At 51.2% G+C, this 15,602-nt stretch overlaps 6 protein-coding genes across 6 annotated transcripts; 3 read left to right on the top strand and 3 right to left on the bottom strand.

The window, feature by feature from the left end:
- Window positions 1–163: 163 nt before the first annotated feature.
- Window positions 164–961, top strand: BCR38DRAFT_4971 (uncharacterized protein). Its single transcript, XM_040864763.1, has 2 exons — window positions 164–729; window positions 931–961. The coding sequence occupies exon 1, from the start codon at window positions 217–219 to the stop codon at window positions 643–645; it is 429 nt and encodes a 142-aa protein (XP_040720778.1). The 5' UTR covers window positions 164–216; the 3' UTR covers window positions 646–729; window positions 931–961.
- BCR38DRAFT_4968 (Metallo-dependent phosphatase-like protein) lies at window positions 754–2,670 on the bottom strand. The gene is made up of 6 exons (XM_040864757.1): window positions 2,436–2,670; window positions 1,851–2,367; window positions 1,552–1,795; window positions 1,133–1,494; window positions 952–1,076; window positions 754–897 (listed from the first exon to the last, which is right to left on the bottom strand). Exons 1-6 carry the CDS (start codon window positions 2,583–2,585, stop codon window positions 862–864), a joined length of 1,434 nt encoding a protein of 477 aa, XP_040720777.1. The 5' UTR covers window positions 2,586–2,670; the 3' UTR covers window positions 754–861.
- A 483-nt stretch (window positions 2,671–3,153) lies between these two features.
- BCR38DRAFT_453794 (ribosomal protein S5 domain 2-type protein) lies at window positions 3,154–3,993 on the top strand (the record flags this gene model as incomplete). Its single annotated transcript, XM_040861634.1, has 1 exon — window positions 3,154–3,993. The coding sequence occupies one exon, from the start codon at window positions 3,154–3,156 to the stop codon at window positions 3,991–3,993; it is 840 nt and encodes a 279-aa protein (XP_040720776.1).
- A 277-nt stretch (window positions 3,994–4,270) lies between these two features.
- BCR38DRAFT_331468 (CoA-transferase family III domain-containing protein) lies at window positions 4,271–5,540 on the top strand (the record flags this gene model as incomplete). Its single annotated transcript, XM_040855057.1, has 2 exons — window positions 4,271–4,331; window positions 4,384–5,540. 2 exons carry the CDS (start codon window positions 4,271–4,273, stop codon window positions 5,538–5,540), a joined length of 1,218 nt encoding a protein of 405 aa, XP_040720775.1.
- Window positions 5,541–7,705: 2,165 nt separating this feature from the next.
- BCR38DRAFT_330628 (dynamin-1-like protein-like protein) lies at window positions 7,706–9,989 on the bottom strand (the record flags this gene model as incomplete). Its single annotated transcript, XM_040854984.1, has 4 exons — window positions 7,706–7,874; window positions 7,927–9,669; window positions 9,725–9,859; window positions 9,937–9,989. 4 exons carry the CDS (start codon window positions 9,987–9,989, stop codon window positions 7,706–7,708), a joined length of 2,100 nt encoding a protein of 699 aa, XP_040720774.1.
- Window positions 9,990–11,338: 1,349 nt separating this feature from the next.
- On the bottom strand, window positions 11,339–13,368 carry BCR38DRAFT_329809 (WD40-repeat-containing domain protein; the record flags this gene model as incomplete). The annotated part of the gene is made up of 5 exons (XM_040854906.1): window positions 11,339–11,444; window positions 11,505–11,649; window positions 11,703–12,183; window positions 12,241–12,644; window positions 12,711–13,368. 5 exons carry the CDS (start codon window positions 13,366–13,368, stop codon window positions 11,339–11,341), a joined length of 1,794 nt encoding a protein of 597 aa, XP_040720773.1.
- Window positions 13,369–15,602: the final 2,234 nt, after the last annotated feature.

The following is a 15,602-nucleotide window of genomic DNA, read 5'->3' as shown; positions in this document are numbered from 1 at the left end:
TTCGAAGTTCGGGAAGCTGTACGCGAGGTACAACTGCAGAAGCAATTAATGTATGCACGCGTTCGGAGTATGCCCTAAGCCAATATGCAAGAAAACAGATATTGTAGTAAAGCGGGTCAAAGGCACTCACCCGCTCACTCACTCGATCGAACTTTAAAATCTGCAACCAGAAGACCGGAACAGTACAATTAAAGAAAATCGAACCGAAAATACACAATGGCAGATGCAGGAGATCGCACGATGTCAAGTATAGCCAGTATAGCCAAAGCCCAAAAATCCCGCGATCTTGTCACCTGCACCATCCGGGCACCGCGCTTCTCTTACGTGCATCTGGAGAACCTCACGCAACGCTCTGAGCCAGCCGCGTTGGACCCGATCCAGATCCGCTCCTATTGCACAGCAGCTTTGAAGCAATTTCTCGGAATTACAGGGACTTCGATATCTCTCGACTTCCTAAAGGTTGATGGCGCCGAATGCTGGCTGAGACTGCCCCGAGACGACCTTAGTGCCTTCTCAGCTGCCATTACGGCATGGCAAGGTACTTATGAGAATGGAGTACATGCTACGCTACATGTCAAAGGATGTTCGAACTGGCTTGGGACTCTGATTGATCGGAATGACGAAGACAGGCTTTGGAAGGGTTGAAAGTAGACCAGCTCAAATTCAGGGAGCAAGTCAAAATGAGCAAGCAGTCCTCCGCGCACATCATGAACCGAAGATGCAGCTGTGGTATATACATCTTTTTAGCCCCTTTATCCCCAGAACGCCATTGCTTCTCATGATGCAGCGTCATATATGCAGAAATGCTATGTGATCATCCCATGTCAATGTAGCCTCCCGAGATCGAAATCGGACCTACTTCTACATCATTGACGTTAGGGAACTATTGGCGTACGCCTTGAAATCCGGTTAGCTAACGTGTTTACTCAGAGATTAAATCGTGTAACATACCATTGGCTTGATATCCGGATGGGGCACAGCGTCGAACTGATGGAACGCCAACTTGTAATCAGGGCCGATATTGATGTATGCGCCTCGGTTCTCCGTTTGGTCACAGTACTTCGGTGCCGAGAAGACTAGGAAACGGTTAGCCATAATTCCAGGTGGTTCATGACGATGTGGGGCGTCCTACCTGTAATGCACTTTCCATCGTGCTCTTCCTCGTAACCATCCATGCGAACCTCGTGACTTCGGATGATAGCTTCCAGTCCATTCTTATCGCAGAAGCGTTTTGTCACGTCCGGTCCAAACTGCATACCAACACCCCTCTTGCTTGGACCTCGGCCCGGTGCTGTTTGAGGGTCTGTCCAGAGCATCTCCATCATCAGTCCGGCTTGGCCCGGTTGTCTTTGGTTGTGGCGGTTCAACTTTCGGATGTCGTCAAGCGTCACGTTGTCATCTGAGAACAAACCTCCGTGCAGGACCAGATACTTCTCCCCGATAAGTGTAGCTAGAGGCAACGCCGAGAAACTCTCAGAGAAGAGCTTGAAGACACTATTGTGCGTTATTAACGTGTTCGAAACTTCCGACTTCAGCGCAACGCTGGCTTACCGTTCATTGTACTTGGCCTTGCATTCTCCCTCGAATCCATAAACCTTGTTCATGTCATCCGTCTCATGGTTGCCTCGGTTGAGGTACAAGCCATGAGGCCGAAGCCACTTGTAGGCATATAATAGCAGGGCAATCTCAGACGACCATGAGCCTCGATCCACAAAGTCTCCATTGAACAGATACCAGTGCTTCTCTGTGGGACGGCCATTTAATCTGAAGAGTTCCAGCAAGTCAAAATACTGGCCTATATACCATGTCAGCACTGCTGCGAGTGTGCGGTAACAAGATATGGTTCATACCGTGTGTATCTCCACAGACCGTCAGCTTAACGTCATCGGGTATCTTCATCTCGACCATGGTTGCCTCTTCGTAGACAATCTTCTTGACGGCGATGACGATTTGGTAAACATATTTCTTGTGAATCTTCTTGCCGTTCTTGAAACGCTCAATCATGTCATCAATGAATTCTTGCGTCATCCCGTCCTTCAGCGCGACACCGTCGTAGTTTTCTTCGATAGCGATGGACTCGATGTCCAGTCCCTCGGCTGCGGACGGCTCATCCCCAATCTCGATGGCAGCGAAGAAATTTTGCTGACGCACAATCTTCTGGCACTCGGCGAGCTTGAGCTTCGCATCTTTGCTGTTAGGGTCGAGCTTAACGCACTCCTTGAAATCTTGTACAGCGTCCTTGGGCTTCAGGATGGCAGCGTAGGCCAAGGCACGCCGGTAGTACGCCTTCACGAGCTTTGGGTTCAGTTCGATCGCCTTGGTCGCATCGGCAATAGCATAGCCATATGCTTCAGATTTGATATTGGCCTGGAGAGGTGGTTGTCAGCCACGCGAGCGACTCTCATTGAGCAAGGCATATTGGGTAAACAACGAACCTGAGCTCTGTTGGTGTAGTATGTGGGCTCCTTGTCGTTCAGTTCGATCGCCTTGGTGTAGAGCTCAATAGCTTTCGGCCAGTCGTGCGCTGCAAATGCCTTGTTGCCATCGTTCTTGAAGGCAGTGGCCTGCTCGACGGCGGAAGCCATGTTTGGAGGGGTAGTGGGAGAAGATGCAGCAGGACGCGGTTGGAGGGAATCGCTGACGACTAAAACTGGTCTTAAGTTTCACTAAGTGCAGTGAGAGTAGCTGCTCGAAGTAATTCTACTTCTTGGATCGAATTCGAAATCGGCGACGGGGAAAAATAAGCAAGACTCGATTATTGCGACTCGGCGAAGAGTAGGCAAATATCTAAATTCGAATGGGCTAGACTATCGGAGCCCGTAATCGCACATCGGCGCACGGAATGATAGGCGGGGTTCCCTAGATTTAGAGGCCTGGAGCTCGAGCTAGGTACGATAAAGTTAGCCCGGTCCCGGGTAAGCCAATCTGATAACGCCGTGGTTGGTCCCGGCCTCCAAATCTTTGAACAATTCCATCTGTGCCTAAAATGTTATGCGCTGGCTCATACAGCTCCAATACGTACGACATATTCCATTTTGCTCTTTGTGGAGCTTCACTTCGAATCATAGAGACGCGAGATTTATTGTTTCCGGTCCAGGCGCATTTGGTGACATTCATCGCTTTGGACTTCACTTTGGGCTTGGCGAAAGCGCAATGTCAGAGGAACTTAAGGACGAAGTTGAGGCCATCAACTCCATCTATGGTGATGGATGCTTGGTGCAATCAAGCGATGATACCAACGTCTACATCTTGACACCCCCTGGAGAATCTGCTTCTCTTCGAATTCAATTTCCTCCCGCTTATCCTGCTGAGCCTCCAATGGTCATCGGTACTAACAGCACCGGCGAGCATGGAAAGAAAGGAGATGCTGTGCGCGAGCTCTCGATCCTTCGGGAAGCCGTTGGAACTGTCTTCGAACCCGGAATGGTCTGTGTGTTCGATGCGATTGAAGAGCTCACAAGACGGCTAGAAGAGTCCATGGATTTCGATCAGGTGGAAGAAGACGAGGTAACGCTTAACGAGCCTCAAGAAGACAGCCAGGCAAATCCGAACGTTGTGGACTTTTCGAACATGCCAGAACCGCCGTGGATCATATCTGACCCGGTTATTGAGTTGAAGTCCACTTTCATTGCTCGCTGCGCAGCTGTGTCCTCTACCTCGGAAGCGGAAGCCTTCGTACAGCACTTGTTGTCTACTGACAAGAAAGTCCGGGTCGCAACACACAATATCACAGCGTGGAGGATTAAGGGGCCGAACAACACAAGTTTCCAGGACTGCAACGATGATGGAGAGACTGCAGCTGGCGGGCGTCTTCTTCATCTTATGCAGCTTATGGATGTCTGGGATGCCATGGTTATCGTGACGAGATGGTACGGTGGACATAAGCTGGGACCACGTCGTTTTGCTCTCATTAACCAGGCCGCGAGAGATGCTTTCATCAAGGCTGGTTTAGTCGAAGAGAACTCGGCAAACAAGAAGAAATCAAAGAACTGATTGTGCAATGTTCAACAGCCCGAAATGGCAAGCGTTGACACAGCCACACACTGTGTAAGCTTCAATGTACACCCCCGCATTCATCGCCAACGGCCCCGGTACATGGATGACAGAGCCTCGGTTCCCCACGCAATTCAAGACGCCCGAGCGCTGCCCGTGGCTATCATCATGACCAGACCACAGTGGCCATATATAGCCTTGTTTTTGCTTCAGTGCCGGCACTATCTTCACCACGTAACTCATTGTTTCACCACATCATTGTTGGTGCAATATCAAGATGGTCGGTCCACCGCCACTTCAGGGTATTAAAGTACTCGAGTTTGCCGGTCTTGCGCCTGGTAAGCATTGATCCATTCCATCCCAGGAAAGTAAATACTTACACAACACAAGGTCCCTTTGCCGGTTTGCTACTGTCTGACGCCGGCGCCAACGTCCTGCGCATAGACCGAGCCATCCCGGGTAGGACGCACACTCCGGGCGTCAAGGTCAATCCCACTGAGGACCTGCTAACTCGGCGTAAATCCTCAATAGTGGTGGACTTGAAGTCACCGCGAGGCATTGCACTTATCAAGGATCTTGCCAAAACCACCGACGTCATCATTGATCCTTTCCGGCCTGGCGTGCTAGAACGGCTGGGGCTCGGCCCCGATGTCCTGACCGCCATCAACCCCCGGCTTATATACGGCCGCATGACAGGATTCCGTCGTGACGGCAAGTACGCTGCCATGGCCGGTCATGATATCAACTACCTAGCTGTATCTGGTGTTTTGTCATTGCTTGGAAGGAGCGGCGAGAAGCCACACCCACCGTGGAATATCCTGGCTGATTTTGCTGGTGGTGGAGCTACTCTATTCCAAGGTATCCTACTGGCAATGATTGCACGCCAGAAGACGCAAAGGGGGCAGGTTGTCGAGGCGAATATGGTAGACGGGGCGAGCTATTTAACCACCTTCCCACGACAAACTCTCAAAACACCACTGGGATCCGAACCGCGTGGCGAGAACATCTTGGATGGAGGATGCCCATATTACGACACATATGAAACGAAGGATGGTAAGTACATGTCAGTAGGAGCATTGGAGCCACAATTCTACACCATCTTGGTGCAGGGCCTAGGACTGGGAGACCAGGGTTGGGAAAAGAAACGGTATGACCGCACAAATTGGCCCGAGATGAGACAGCAGTTCGAGACAGCATTCAAGGCAAAAACACGTTCAGAATGGGAGAGGGTTTTTGACGGAACCGATGCTTGCTGTGCTCCAGTGCTGGAGTATGCCGAGCTGGAAACAGTAGCGGGCCGTGAGGGCGACCAGAGACCACCTGTCACCTTACGCGAGAATCCAATGTTAGCTGTCAGTCAGAATGTGACGAATCCAAGTGCGCAGGGACAAGGAAATGGCTACTCTGGAAATGGGTATCAAGGGCACCCACTTTATCCTGGTGAAGGCGGCGAGGCCGCTCTCACCGAGTGGTTTGGGCTCACCAAGGGGCGGGAATTCGATGTTGAGGAGGGCGGCTTGGTATTGAAGCAAAAATCGAAGTTGTAAGGCCCCTGAGGTCATACAGGTCCATGCTGAATGTAAAACCACATACTGATTTATGAACTCCCTACCTCACAACCCTTTGTCCCCGGATTAACTCCTCGAGCTGGCATATCCCACACATGCACCCTCGACTCGATGACTTTTCCAGAACCTGTCCAGCTCTGCAGGTCCTCGAGGCTTGGATTAACTGCGAGTGCGCCTTGATGCTCGAGTATTTTTTTCGAATGACTCGATCGCTGGAGGTTGCGCCTGACAAGGTCCACCAACGCCAGGAGTCAGCAAGCCTGTCCTGAAACAGCCCATTGCCGTACGCACCACCTACCTTCACTGTACTTCTCTGCTTAGCCACGACAACGAGATATGTCGCGAGGGACTCGGCGGAGGGGTTGGAGGCAGCGACGGTGGGTCACCGTCTGCTGATCGCTCGATCATGAAGATCCATTTCGCAACGAGAGCCATGATTACGGTGGCCGGGAGATCGTTGCGTCGAAAAATATGAATCAAACGACTTAGCGCATCGACTTAGGGGTGAATCGGCTTTATTGAGCTTATAATTGCTTGTTCGCGTTGTATAGGTATTGACAAACACAATGGTTGGTATAGTGAACGATAGCAAGGTAATCCAGTGCATTAGATGGAAATAATTTAGTTATTTCACCTGGGGTGCGCCGTTTATTCTATCCTCGACTTGCACACCACCATTCGCTCACCAATGGCCGAGCTGTACCCTACCTAATAACCCAGTCTATAAAGCCTGCAATCTGGACACCTCACGGCTTGAAAAAGCCTGACATCCAATGGATTCTCTCTCCCAGAGGCGTTGGGTCTCGTCAGCCTCTCAACTCTTTCCAGACTTTTGAGAGCGCCTCAACCGGGTTTCCCACATACGAGGCACTCGACAGGACAGGTTACAGGCCCTTGGGCGTGGGATGAGGCGGGCAAAGGAAAAAGGCAATGTGCTGTTGGTCAAACCCAGGGACTTGGAAAGGGATTTGCTTTATTCTATAAATCCTCATACAAAGTCTAGATACAAAACCAATAAGCACCTACATCCCATAGCTCTAGCTCAGCTGCTATATGCTACCCTATTTTACATACACACCCAGTGCCCCTAAGCCCGGGTCTAACCAGCATTGTCCCGCCATACACAGAAAACAGTAGTATGTGGAGATGGGTACCGCGCTACGAGGAATGCTGCCCAGTCAACCACTGACAGACTTGTCGGATCCGAGACGTTGCGTCGTGTCCAAATGAGCAAACGTCACCATGTCGTCAGGTTCCGTCACAGAGACACAAGGCACAAATCAAGACCGGAGTGCTAAGAAACAAAATATAATTTCTACTGGTCGATCTGACCGCCCGCTGATTTACAAGCTCCAGTGAGGTGTCACTAATGTAAAAGACGCGGTTCATTGGCGTGCACATTATAAATCACCATACTGCTGCTAACATCTATCGTTTCCCAACAAGCCGGCCCTCAGGCAGATAATCCCCAAGGTTTGGATTAGCCCCGTCTCAGGCAAGTAGGATATCATCTAGCCACGGCTATATCATCCTTTCCAAAACCGGTAACATTTAGTTACTGCCCTCCTAGTGAATACATCACAGCAAGTAACATCGTCACCATCACATTCAACCCAGTGACATTCTTGCGTACTGCATCATGTACTCGTTGTCTACCAACTACCAACAATCGTCTAAGTGTGATGTGACCAGGGGGTTTCTCAAACAAAAAGTCGTGGAGGGGGTTAAACAGTAGGGGAAGTAAAAACACAGGACCTCGACCTCCGCCTTCCATTCTCCTCGATCTCGCACATTGCCGCCATACGATCAATTTCTCCTTGATCTTCTAGAAACCCCAAGCCAGCCCCAGAACAGCCCATGCCCACCAGGCTGGAACTCCTAGAGAGACACTTCGTGATGACCAACCAATCATAATCGGGGCCCCGGGCGAACCTTCTACAATTTCTTTACAGAAGCTGCGGGGCCGAGAACCACCTTTCCCCCATATTTCGTGGTATCGAAAAAGAAAAAGGCTATAATTTGACGCTACCTCCAGCATTGCTTTTCCGAACGGGCCCACTTTGACGAGTCCTTGCATTTCTGCCCTGCAATCTACGCACGCCACTGGTGGCGTGTTGTTACTAATGATGGGGAACCAGGCCCGCTTACTGGACCTGGCTGACGATCTCGCTGGCCTTGCTCAGCGACTCGACCATCTGTTGACACTCCTTTCGTCGTCGAATGGTGTAGTCGGATTCCTTGAGTAGATCGTCTAGAGTGTCTTGCCGGTACATATTCTCCAGCAACTCTCGTTGCATCTCATCCTTGGTGAATCTGTTCCATGTTAGTAATATATCGTACAGTGCGATGGGGTGCTAGGACTTACTGGACGAGAGTGAGCATAATAGCCTTGGGAACCATGTCTATCATGGTTCTCTTGACAATATTGAAATATGAAGCAATAAGCAGTTTGATTACCTCGACCTCAATGTTCTCACGTTCTGAGAGAGTACCCGAGGCCTTAAGCGATGGGGGAGGGGCCTCCATTGCCGCGGCCTTCTTCTTGTTCTTTGCGGCGAAAAAACTGCCGAAGAAGCCACCGTTGGTCTGGTCCATGCCCTCTATCGAAGGGCTGCCAGCACGAGCCGGTGTAGCTGATGATGGCAAAGGTTTACCGGTCTTAGGGTCAACCTGAACGGGCTTTGCACCGGTGTGCCGCTCGTTGACGATAGCCATAGCTCGGTGACCGTTAATGAAGTCGGGATGGCCAGTATTTACGTAGCAAGCTTCCATTGCCACGAGATCCTTGACAAGCTTGTTGGTGGGTTCCATAGCCTTCTTGAAGAAACCAACGACTACACCGTGGACAGTCTCCTTGAGCTGAGGGTACCTTCGGTAAAGCGCCTTGGTGAGCAGCTGGGTAAGGATACGAACGAGTTCGTCGTATACGAGAGACACACACTTCAAGCTGGGCTCCTCAAGTCGCTTGATCTGCTGCTTGACAATGAGCTCGAAGGCAGTTGTGCCGACAAACAGTGCTGGGGAGGAGCCGGACGAGTTGTACAGGATGGTTCGGATATCGATATCCTTGACCATATCAAAGGGATCGACTGCCTTCACACCGTTGGAGTACAGTTCATGGAACACGAAGCTGATTCTGGCACCACCAGACAGCTCTGTGCTCGACAACTCGCCGTTGTTTCCATCCAATACAGTCCGCCACTCGTTTGTGAATTCCGTAATGATGTTGAGGACGATATTTGAGCTGTTTCCCAGCATGGACGGGCCCAGACTATCCAGCTCAGCGCTGTACTTTTGCAGAGAGCTTGAAATCCTCGCCTTGATGTCTGGCAAGGTTTGCTTGATGTGCATCATGAGGATCAGGTTGAGCTTTCTCGCCAGGTACGGTGTGCCGCAGTAGGAACTCTTGTTACGGTAGGCCTTGTGGTTCTCGAAAAAGTTCTTCTCTGCCTCGAGAGATGCCATGATAGGTTTCTTGTTGTCGATGTCTCTCTGCCCTCTGTTGACTACAGGGACATATCCAAGTCGCAGGGGGATGATACGGCCGGCCAAGATGTCGACAACATCGGTACCCTCGTCCATCAGATCAACCTTTGTCAGAACACCAATGGTCCTCTGTCCCTCCGGGTCGACCTCTCGAGCAAGCTTCAGACCATCCGAGTTGGCCAAATCTTGATTAGCCGCAGTGACGGCGAGGATGATGGCATTGGACTTTCCAATGTACTTCATAACCATATCTCGAATCTGTCGCTCGATGTCGCGCGGCTGGTCTCCGACAGGCACCTTGGTCAGACCAGGGAGATCGACCAAGGTCAAGGTGAGAACGTTCGGGGAGTAAACTCGCAGGTTGATGGGAGAGGGTGATATGCCGGCATTGCGACCGACTTTGGCCTCTGTCTCCCTGCTGATCTCGTCGCGGATTTTATTAAAGTCGTAAAACTTCTGGCCAGGAATGTGCAGGAATTCGCCCCACTCGTCTTGGTTGGCCGCCTTGTCTGTTGAGTTGGAGACCTCCTCGTTGACGCCGTTCGCTTGCCCCGTCCCAGGTCGGTTGATGAGCTGTAGTACCAACGGTCGTCTCGTCACGATTCCAGAGCCTCGAGGCAAGCTGTAGTATTGATGTCAGTGGCCTGCGTGACCGCAAGGGGGGTATCGTTGCATACAAATCTCTCCCAACAATGTTCTCCAGCACGGAACTCTTGCCGCTCGACTGACTGCCGACAACGGCGATCTGGGGCAGATCGATGGGGTTGTTGACACCGACTGTTGCGAACACATCTTGAAGCTTGTTGACGAGTCTGTGGGCGGAGGAGTGTTAGCAGGCGACCAGTACGAATCAGGGATGGGAGCGATGCGTCGCAAAGGGGCCATGTACTTGATGAGGGCCGGGTCCGAAATGCCACCAGGCGTGGCCAAGCTATCCGCCATGTTGGGTCTTTTTGTATTGTCTTGAGGCTGCCCAGAAATACTATTGAGGGTAGCGGTCTGCAGGTTCTAGGTGCTGTTGTTCTTCGGTTGGTATGTTGCAGCTCTTTGGGTAACGGGTCGGTCGCCGCCTAAATCAGCTGGTGGGGCTTCCTCTTCGAGGTTGACAAGATCCTTTGTATCTCCTTTCTTGTCGATATCAAGTGAGCATCTGTAAGGTGGTGACAACTAATGAATCGTTTTCACGAGGATGAAAGATGGTGTGGGCAAATAAAAGCAGAATGTGACGTTTATCTTGGTACAAGTATGCATTTGATGACTTAGGACGGGACAGGTGCCAGCCAACGCTAGGATCAACCAGAGTTATGGGTGACGCGCGCTTGAGTGTGGCTCCCTGGTCAGTGCCCTCATGGTCAGTGCCCTGGCCCATTTGCTCTATCTGCAAGTGATACAAGCACATTCCCTACCATATCTCGCGGAGATAGAGCTTCCAGCCTGGAAGAGAGGGAGTGTGCTGTGTGCAATCACCTGTTATCCGTGCTTGTCATATCCTACTTTGGAATACCTTCCTTGTATATATGGTATACGAATGGGGTGAGATGCGTCCTCGACAACCCCGAAGTCTGTGATACGCAGAAGTCGAATAATTATCACTGTTCGTGCAAAGTGTTATGCAGGTAGGTATTCTCGAAAGAGGCGGATGGTCCAGATTCAAAGTAGGCTGCAATGATGTTGTGAGAGTTGTGTTGATTGACATCTGAACTACGGGGTCAGCCGAGAGTTATTCTAAGTTTGCTCTCTCAGACAAGCATGCGGTACCCAATAATGCCGCACCATTACAAACGGGCAACGTCTCATCCTACTATTTCCCGTTCTTCGCCCTAGATGGGAGGGAACCAAGGCAACCATCCTGGCCAATGCATCGCGACCAAGATTTCTTCACCCCTGATCTGTATAAAACTATGATTACCTACCTCGGGTAGCAGGTGAAGAATAAGCAGCTGAATCAAGTCCCCGACTATACAACGCCCAAAGGGCTTCTAATATCGTATGACAGCGCATAAATCGCCCCAAAAGAAATCCGCTCCCCTGTCATGTCGTAGTACCCTACCTCCATGATGGAGGATGCCTGGCCCAATTATACGCCATGCCAATGGATGGAAGACGGGGTAACAACATGTCGAAGAGGTACGCCCTGAGGTATCGACTCTCAAGCAAGAGGCCACAGTAGCCGACACATAAGGGGATGTCGCCATAATCAACCGAATTCGCCGAACCATGCTGGTGGTGTATCATCAAAATGCAAAGTCCAAAGGCCGTGAAAAGAGATGGTGCATATTGTGAAGGATCTCCTAAGCCTCCCCCATCTCTCCACGCCAACCGTTCGAGCTTCGGCCAGTCTCATGATTATGGTGTGTAGCTTCGTTGTGAGATCGCCGCCATTCGTTATTGGACCATCTTGAAGGATAGTTAGCACACGACACTAGCACAATTCTTGGAGTCAAGTGGGGATCGTACATCTTTATCTTCCCGTCATCGCCGCAAGACGCGAATAAACAGGGGTCAGTGGGGCTCCAAGTAACGGCGTTACATCTGGGATGGTGGCCGTTCAACTTCTCGATGGGCACGGCACTGGCCTTATGCCAAATGTTGATCAAGCCATCTATGTTTTGCAGTCAGATAAGCGTCAAACCCTAGCGGTGCAGAATATCTTACCTTCACTACCGCTTATAACGAAGCTCTCGTTGGCTCCCCCAAATGCAGTTCGAATCAGGTAGTCTCCTCCAGTATGTCCTGAGTAGGTCTGTACAGGTTCTCGGTTCACGAGATCAATTAGGCGCGCAACACCATTTGTGTGGTTCACCAAAAGATATCTCGAGTCTTGACTGATACTTATGGAAGTCAGTCGGACTTGAAGGTCCATTTTGTATGCAAGTTCGCGAGTAACAAAGTTGTAGACGTGGATGTGGTGCCGGTCGTCCATGGCTACCAGCCAGTGCCCATCTGGCGATACTGCCAAGTCCTCGACCCTGTGGGCGTTGGCCCAGTCGAAAACTTTGTCGCCGTTAAGGTTCCATTGGCAAATACTGCGCGTCTTGTCTAACGCGCCAGTGATGAATGTGTGGCCGTCTGCAGCCCAGATACAACTGCTGACAGGCTCGGCAAAGCGTTCCAGCTTCCTGATCAGGTTTCCGGTCTGCCACATAACATCAGCTCTCAAGTTTGTGAATGTGATGGCAGACACTTTACTCACGTGAGGGTCCCATAATCTCGCATGTCGATCTTGACAACATGTTACGAGCATGGAGTCATCCCAACTCCAGGCGACATTACCGACTCCGGCATCGTGGTCTTTGAGATAGTGCACCGCTTTGAACGACGGGACGTCCCAAATGATGACTTGTTTGTCGCCACCGCAGCTGGCTAGTTTGGTCCCGTCATGAGAAAAGACCACTTGCCAGACCTCCCCGGTGTGGTCATCGAGCTCTATGATGTTTTCTGACGGGAACTGCCGCCGGTCACAGTTGTGATCCGCGTACAGAGATGGCGAGTCGGAACTGGAATGGTACATGCACATGCCGATTTGGCTCTGCTTGACTTGATGCAGGAGAACGGCCAAGCGATGCTCTGGGAGCATGACTGACGCCGATATGCATTCTGCGACAAAATCAGCTACACCCGAGCGAGTACAATGGGATATTTTATGGCCGGGTTCCCACTTACTGGAGAGTTCGGATAACAATATCTGACGGGACTGTCCATAAGCCCCATCCCACTCCGATTTCGACTTGAGGTCATCCGGGGACTGACACATGAGAAGGCTAGAAAGAAAGTGGAGTTTGTGAGTATCTTGATACAGGGGCGTCAGTTCAGTCCGGAGTACCGTCAAGGCCCTGCTAGTTTCCCTCTGCTCCAGCAGCTCCAGGAACTTTTGCTGTCGTATCCAGAAGCGCATTACGTTTCTGTCTGTGCCAGGTGCCAGCACTAGGCCATTCCCATTTTGATTTGACCTGTCTTCAGGGGTTGCGGCACCAAATAGCAGCTCCTCAGCTTCATCCCATGCTCCTTCTAGCACCGCATTTCTGAAAGCTGCGACCGTTGGGCTCTCAAGTTCGTAACCACTGTCCCGACTGACGCTCTGCGCAGCCGAGTGGTAGCCCATGTCCGACAAAGCTTGTATGAGTATCCTGGTCACCTCCTCGCGGTCATGGCCGAGGTACGTGTCTGGCGGTCGGGATTTCGAGGACCCGTTGGTGGAAACAACGGGTTTGTGAGTTCCATTCGCGCTTGCTGCCGGTACTGTCCGATGATGCGACTTCCCATTGGCATATGCTCGTTCAGTGCCGTTCGATGCCGCCTGGCCATCACTGTCTGCTAACATGGTGTCCTCGGCCCGTCTGCGTTTGGTCCGGTGGTGATTCGGAGGGGAGTTTCGAGAAGCCGAGGCTTCAGCAATCTCGTCCGTCGAGTCTTGAACAACGGACTCGTCGTCTGAGGCTCGTCGCCTCCTACCCAGAACTTGGTGACGTGCTGAATGTGTACCGAATGCTGGCGGAGACTCGACTGGGAAATTCGGTGTAAGTGAGGATTGACTCGGGGTACTATCGACGGATTCGGTCGTATTAGGAGCAGAGAGGACTGTGTTGGTAGGAAGAGGAGGGATCTGCGGAGTGATTGGGTCGTCGGACGTGGATGGGGTGAATATGGGAGGCTGCTGGGCAGCCACTTCGACGACTGCGGGAAGTTGACTCCCGCAGCGAACAAGGTTTGGAGAGGGTTATGACGGCCGGGTTGGACAGATAGGTTGGTGTATAGGCCGTTGGTTTTTGCCCGTAAAACCAAACTAGGGTAGTAGAAACAATAGGTAGGCGAGGCAGCTATGGCAGGTTGCCAGCGACGATGTGAAATGAGCACTGAACAATGGCTGACCTCATGTCAAGGTGGACCGTGAACCTAAAGCCAAGGAAAGGTAGAAAGGCAACTAAATATCCAGTGTTGCTCGTAGTTGCCGAGAGAGAGGATTCGAGATGACAGTAAGTGCGTAAATCGGATCTGGACCATGAGGTTGCTGGCTTCTGTCTAGCACGTTCTCGAGGTTTACGTGTCGGATGCTTTGGAGATGTTCGGAGGCTATGGTGGTATGGAAGGTGCTCAGGTGCTATTGCTTGAATGACAGGCCCTGGTTAGTACAGCACAGCACAGCACCCTGCCCAGGAGGGATGCTGGGGGAGAATAAAGTACCTAGGTACTGATGGGGCACAGGGCGTTGACAGATCCGGCGCGCTCTTGCCCTTGCTGATTGGTTATCAGAGTGGGTGCCGTAATGCCTGTGGCTTGGGGCGAGCGGACTCCTTGACTCCTTCCCGCGAGTGCCGTTCAATGTTTGCAACGATCTTGTTACACCCGCAAGTTCAGTTTGTGTGGTTCAGTTTGTGTGTATTCTCCCGATTTAGTCTTGCTTGATCTGGATGTTAAATTTGCGCCTACTCGCTTTATCGAAGGCGAAGTACTTTTCAAGTTGGACATTTGAGTTGGTAGATGTCCTAAACTATTGCTTCCGTTAGGTGAACTCAACAATGGCTCCGACATCCCTAGCTCGCCGAGGGGTAACTCTTGCGATAACGATAACCAGAATCTCCACACCCGGATTGCAACTTGTGACCACTCAGTCCCCAGCTAGCAACCGACCTTGGACAGTCAGGCGCCCTATGCGTTACGTATCACTCACGAACTTGATTGCCTGTGCCGTCCAAGTACTCACCTGCTTAGGTAGGCATGCTACTTGGAGTAGCTGATACGGTTATCATCAGAGATCGGTGTGTTGCAAAGGCACAAGGCACAACAGGTCTAACGAGTTCCTGTGGAAGGCAATGGCGCAACCATGATGGATGGGTTCGATGATCTCTCGAGGTCTACATAGCTCTCCTGCCGAGGACGATGATGGGCGGTTGCTTTCGCTGTACCATACTGAAGAGCTGACATATCACATGTTAGGCTATCTCATATATCGAATGAGACACCATGTCAAGTCCCTTGCTTATCGAAGCCGCAGCAAGCTACTTAACTACAGTTCGAAGTCGGATAAGGACGGTCAATATGCAATGCATCTACATAAAGCAATTCCTAGTTGTCAGCTCTCCTTGAGTTTATTAATCAACTGCAGTATGCAGGTATAAGGGCAGTAATCCGAACGCATTTTTACTTGACACTCAATCAACCACTGGCATTTCTTGGTCAAACTCGGGCACTCTGATAAGGGTACTCACTCGTTGTTCCCCGTGATCGGAACCAGTGGTTTCATCCTTCAATCCGTTGTCCGATGGCTTCGTCAAAGGCTTCTTCTCCCATCTTCTTTCGGCACTCGAACCTAGCGGTTCTTCCTCATAATAGGTAAAAGCACAATCTGCACGGTAGGTCTAGTATCAGTCAGGCATGTAGGATGCAAGTGGGGCCGTGAGCCTATCGAGTGGCAGGATCGGGCGTGGCGGTTGATAGAACGTAAGGAGCAGTTGAAGACGGATGACTGGGCTCATGGGGATGGCAGTGGCCGATCTGACTGCGTCGTCGTCTGCGGTAGTGAGAAAGTCGTCGGGCTAAGTGGGAACGGGAAGTTTC

Source organism: Pseudomassariella vexata (assembly GCF_002105095.1).
Source record: "Pseudomassariella vexata strain CBS 129021 chromosome Unknown BCR38scaffold_1, whole genome shotgun sequence".
Taxonomy (NCBI): domain Eukaryota; kingdom Fungi; phylum Ascomycota; class Sordariomycetes; order Amphisphaeriales; family Pseudomassariaceae; genus Pseudomassariella; species Pseudomassariella vexata.
The sequence above is the reverse complement of the archived record's forward strand: the minus strand, read 5'-3'. Positions and strand labels throughout refer to the sequence as shown.

Coding starts and splice junctions, on each gene's coding strand:
- BCR38DRAFT_4971 (XM_040864763.1), top strand. CDS start 217: ATGGCAGATGCAGGAGATCGCACGATGTCAAGTATAGCCAGTATAGCC.
- BCR38DRAFT_4968 (XM_040864757.1), bottom strand. CDS start 2,585: ATGGCTTCCGCCGTCGAGCAGGCCACTGCCTTCAAGAACGATGGCAAC. Junction 1,495..1,551: donor AAGGCCAAGTACAATGAACG/GTAAGCCAGCGT, acceptor AACGCACAATAG/TGTCTTCAAGCTCTTCTCTG. Junction 1,077..1,132: donor CGATGGAAAGTGCATTACAG/GTAGGACGCCCC, acceptor ACCGTTTCCTAG/TCTTCTCGGCACCGAAGTAC.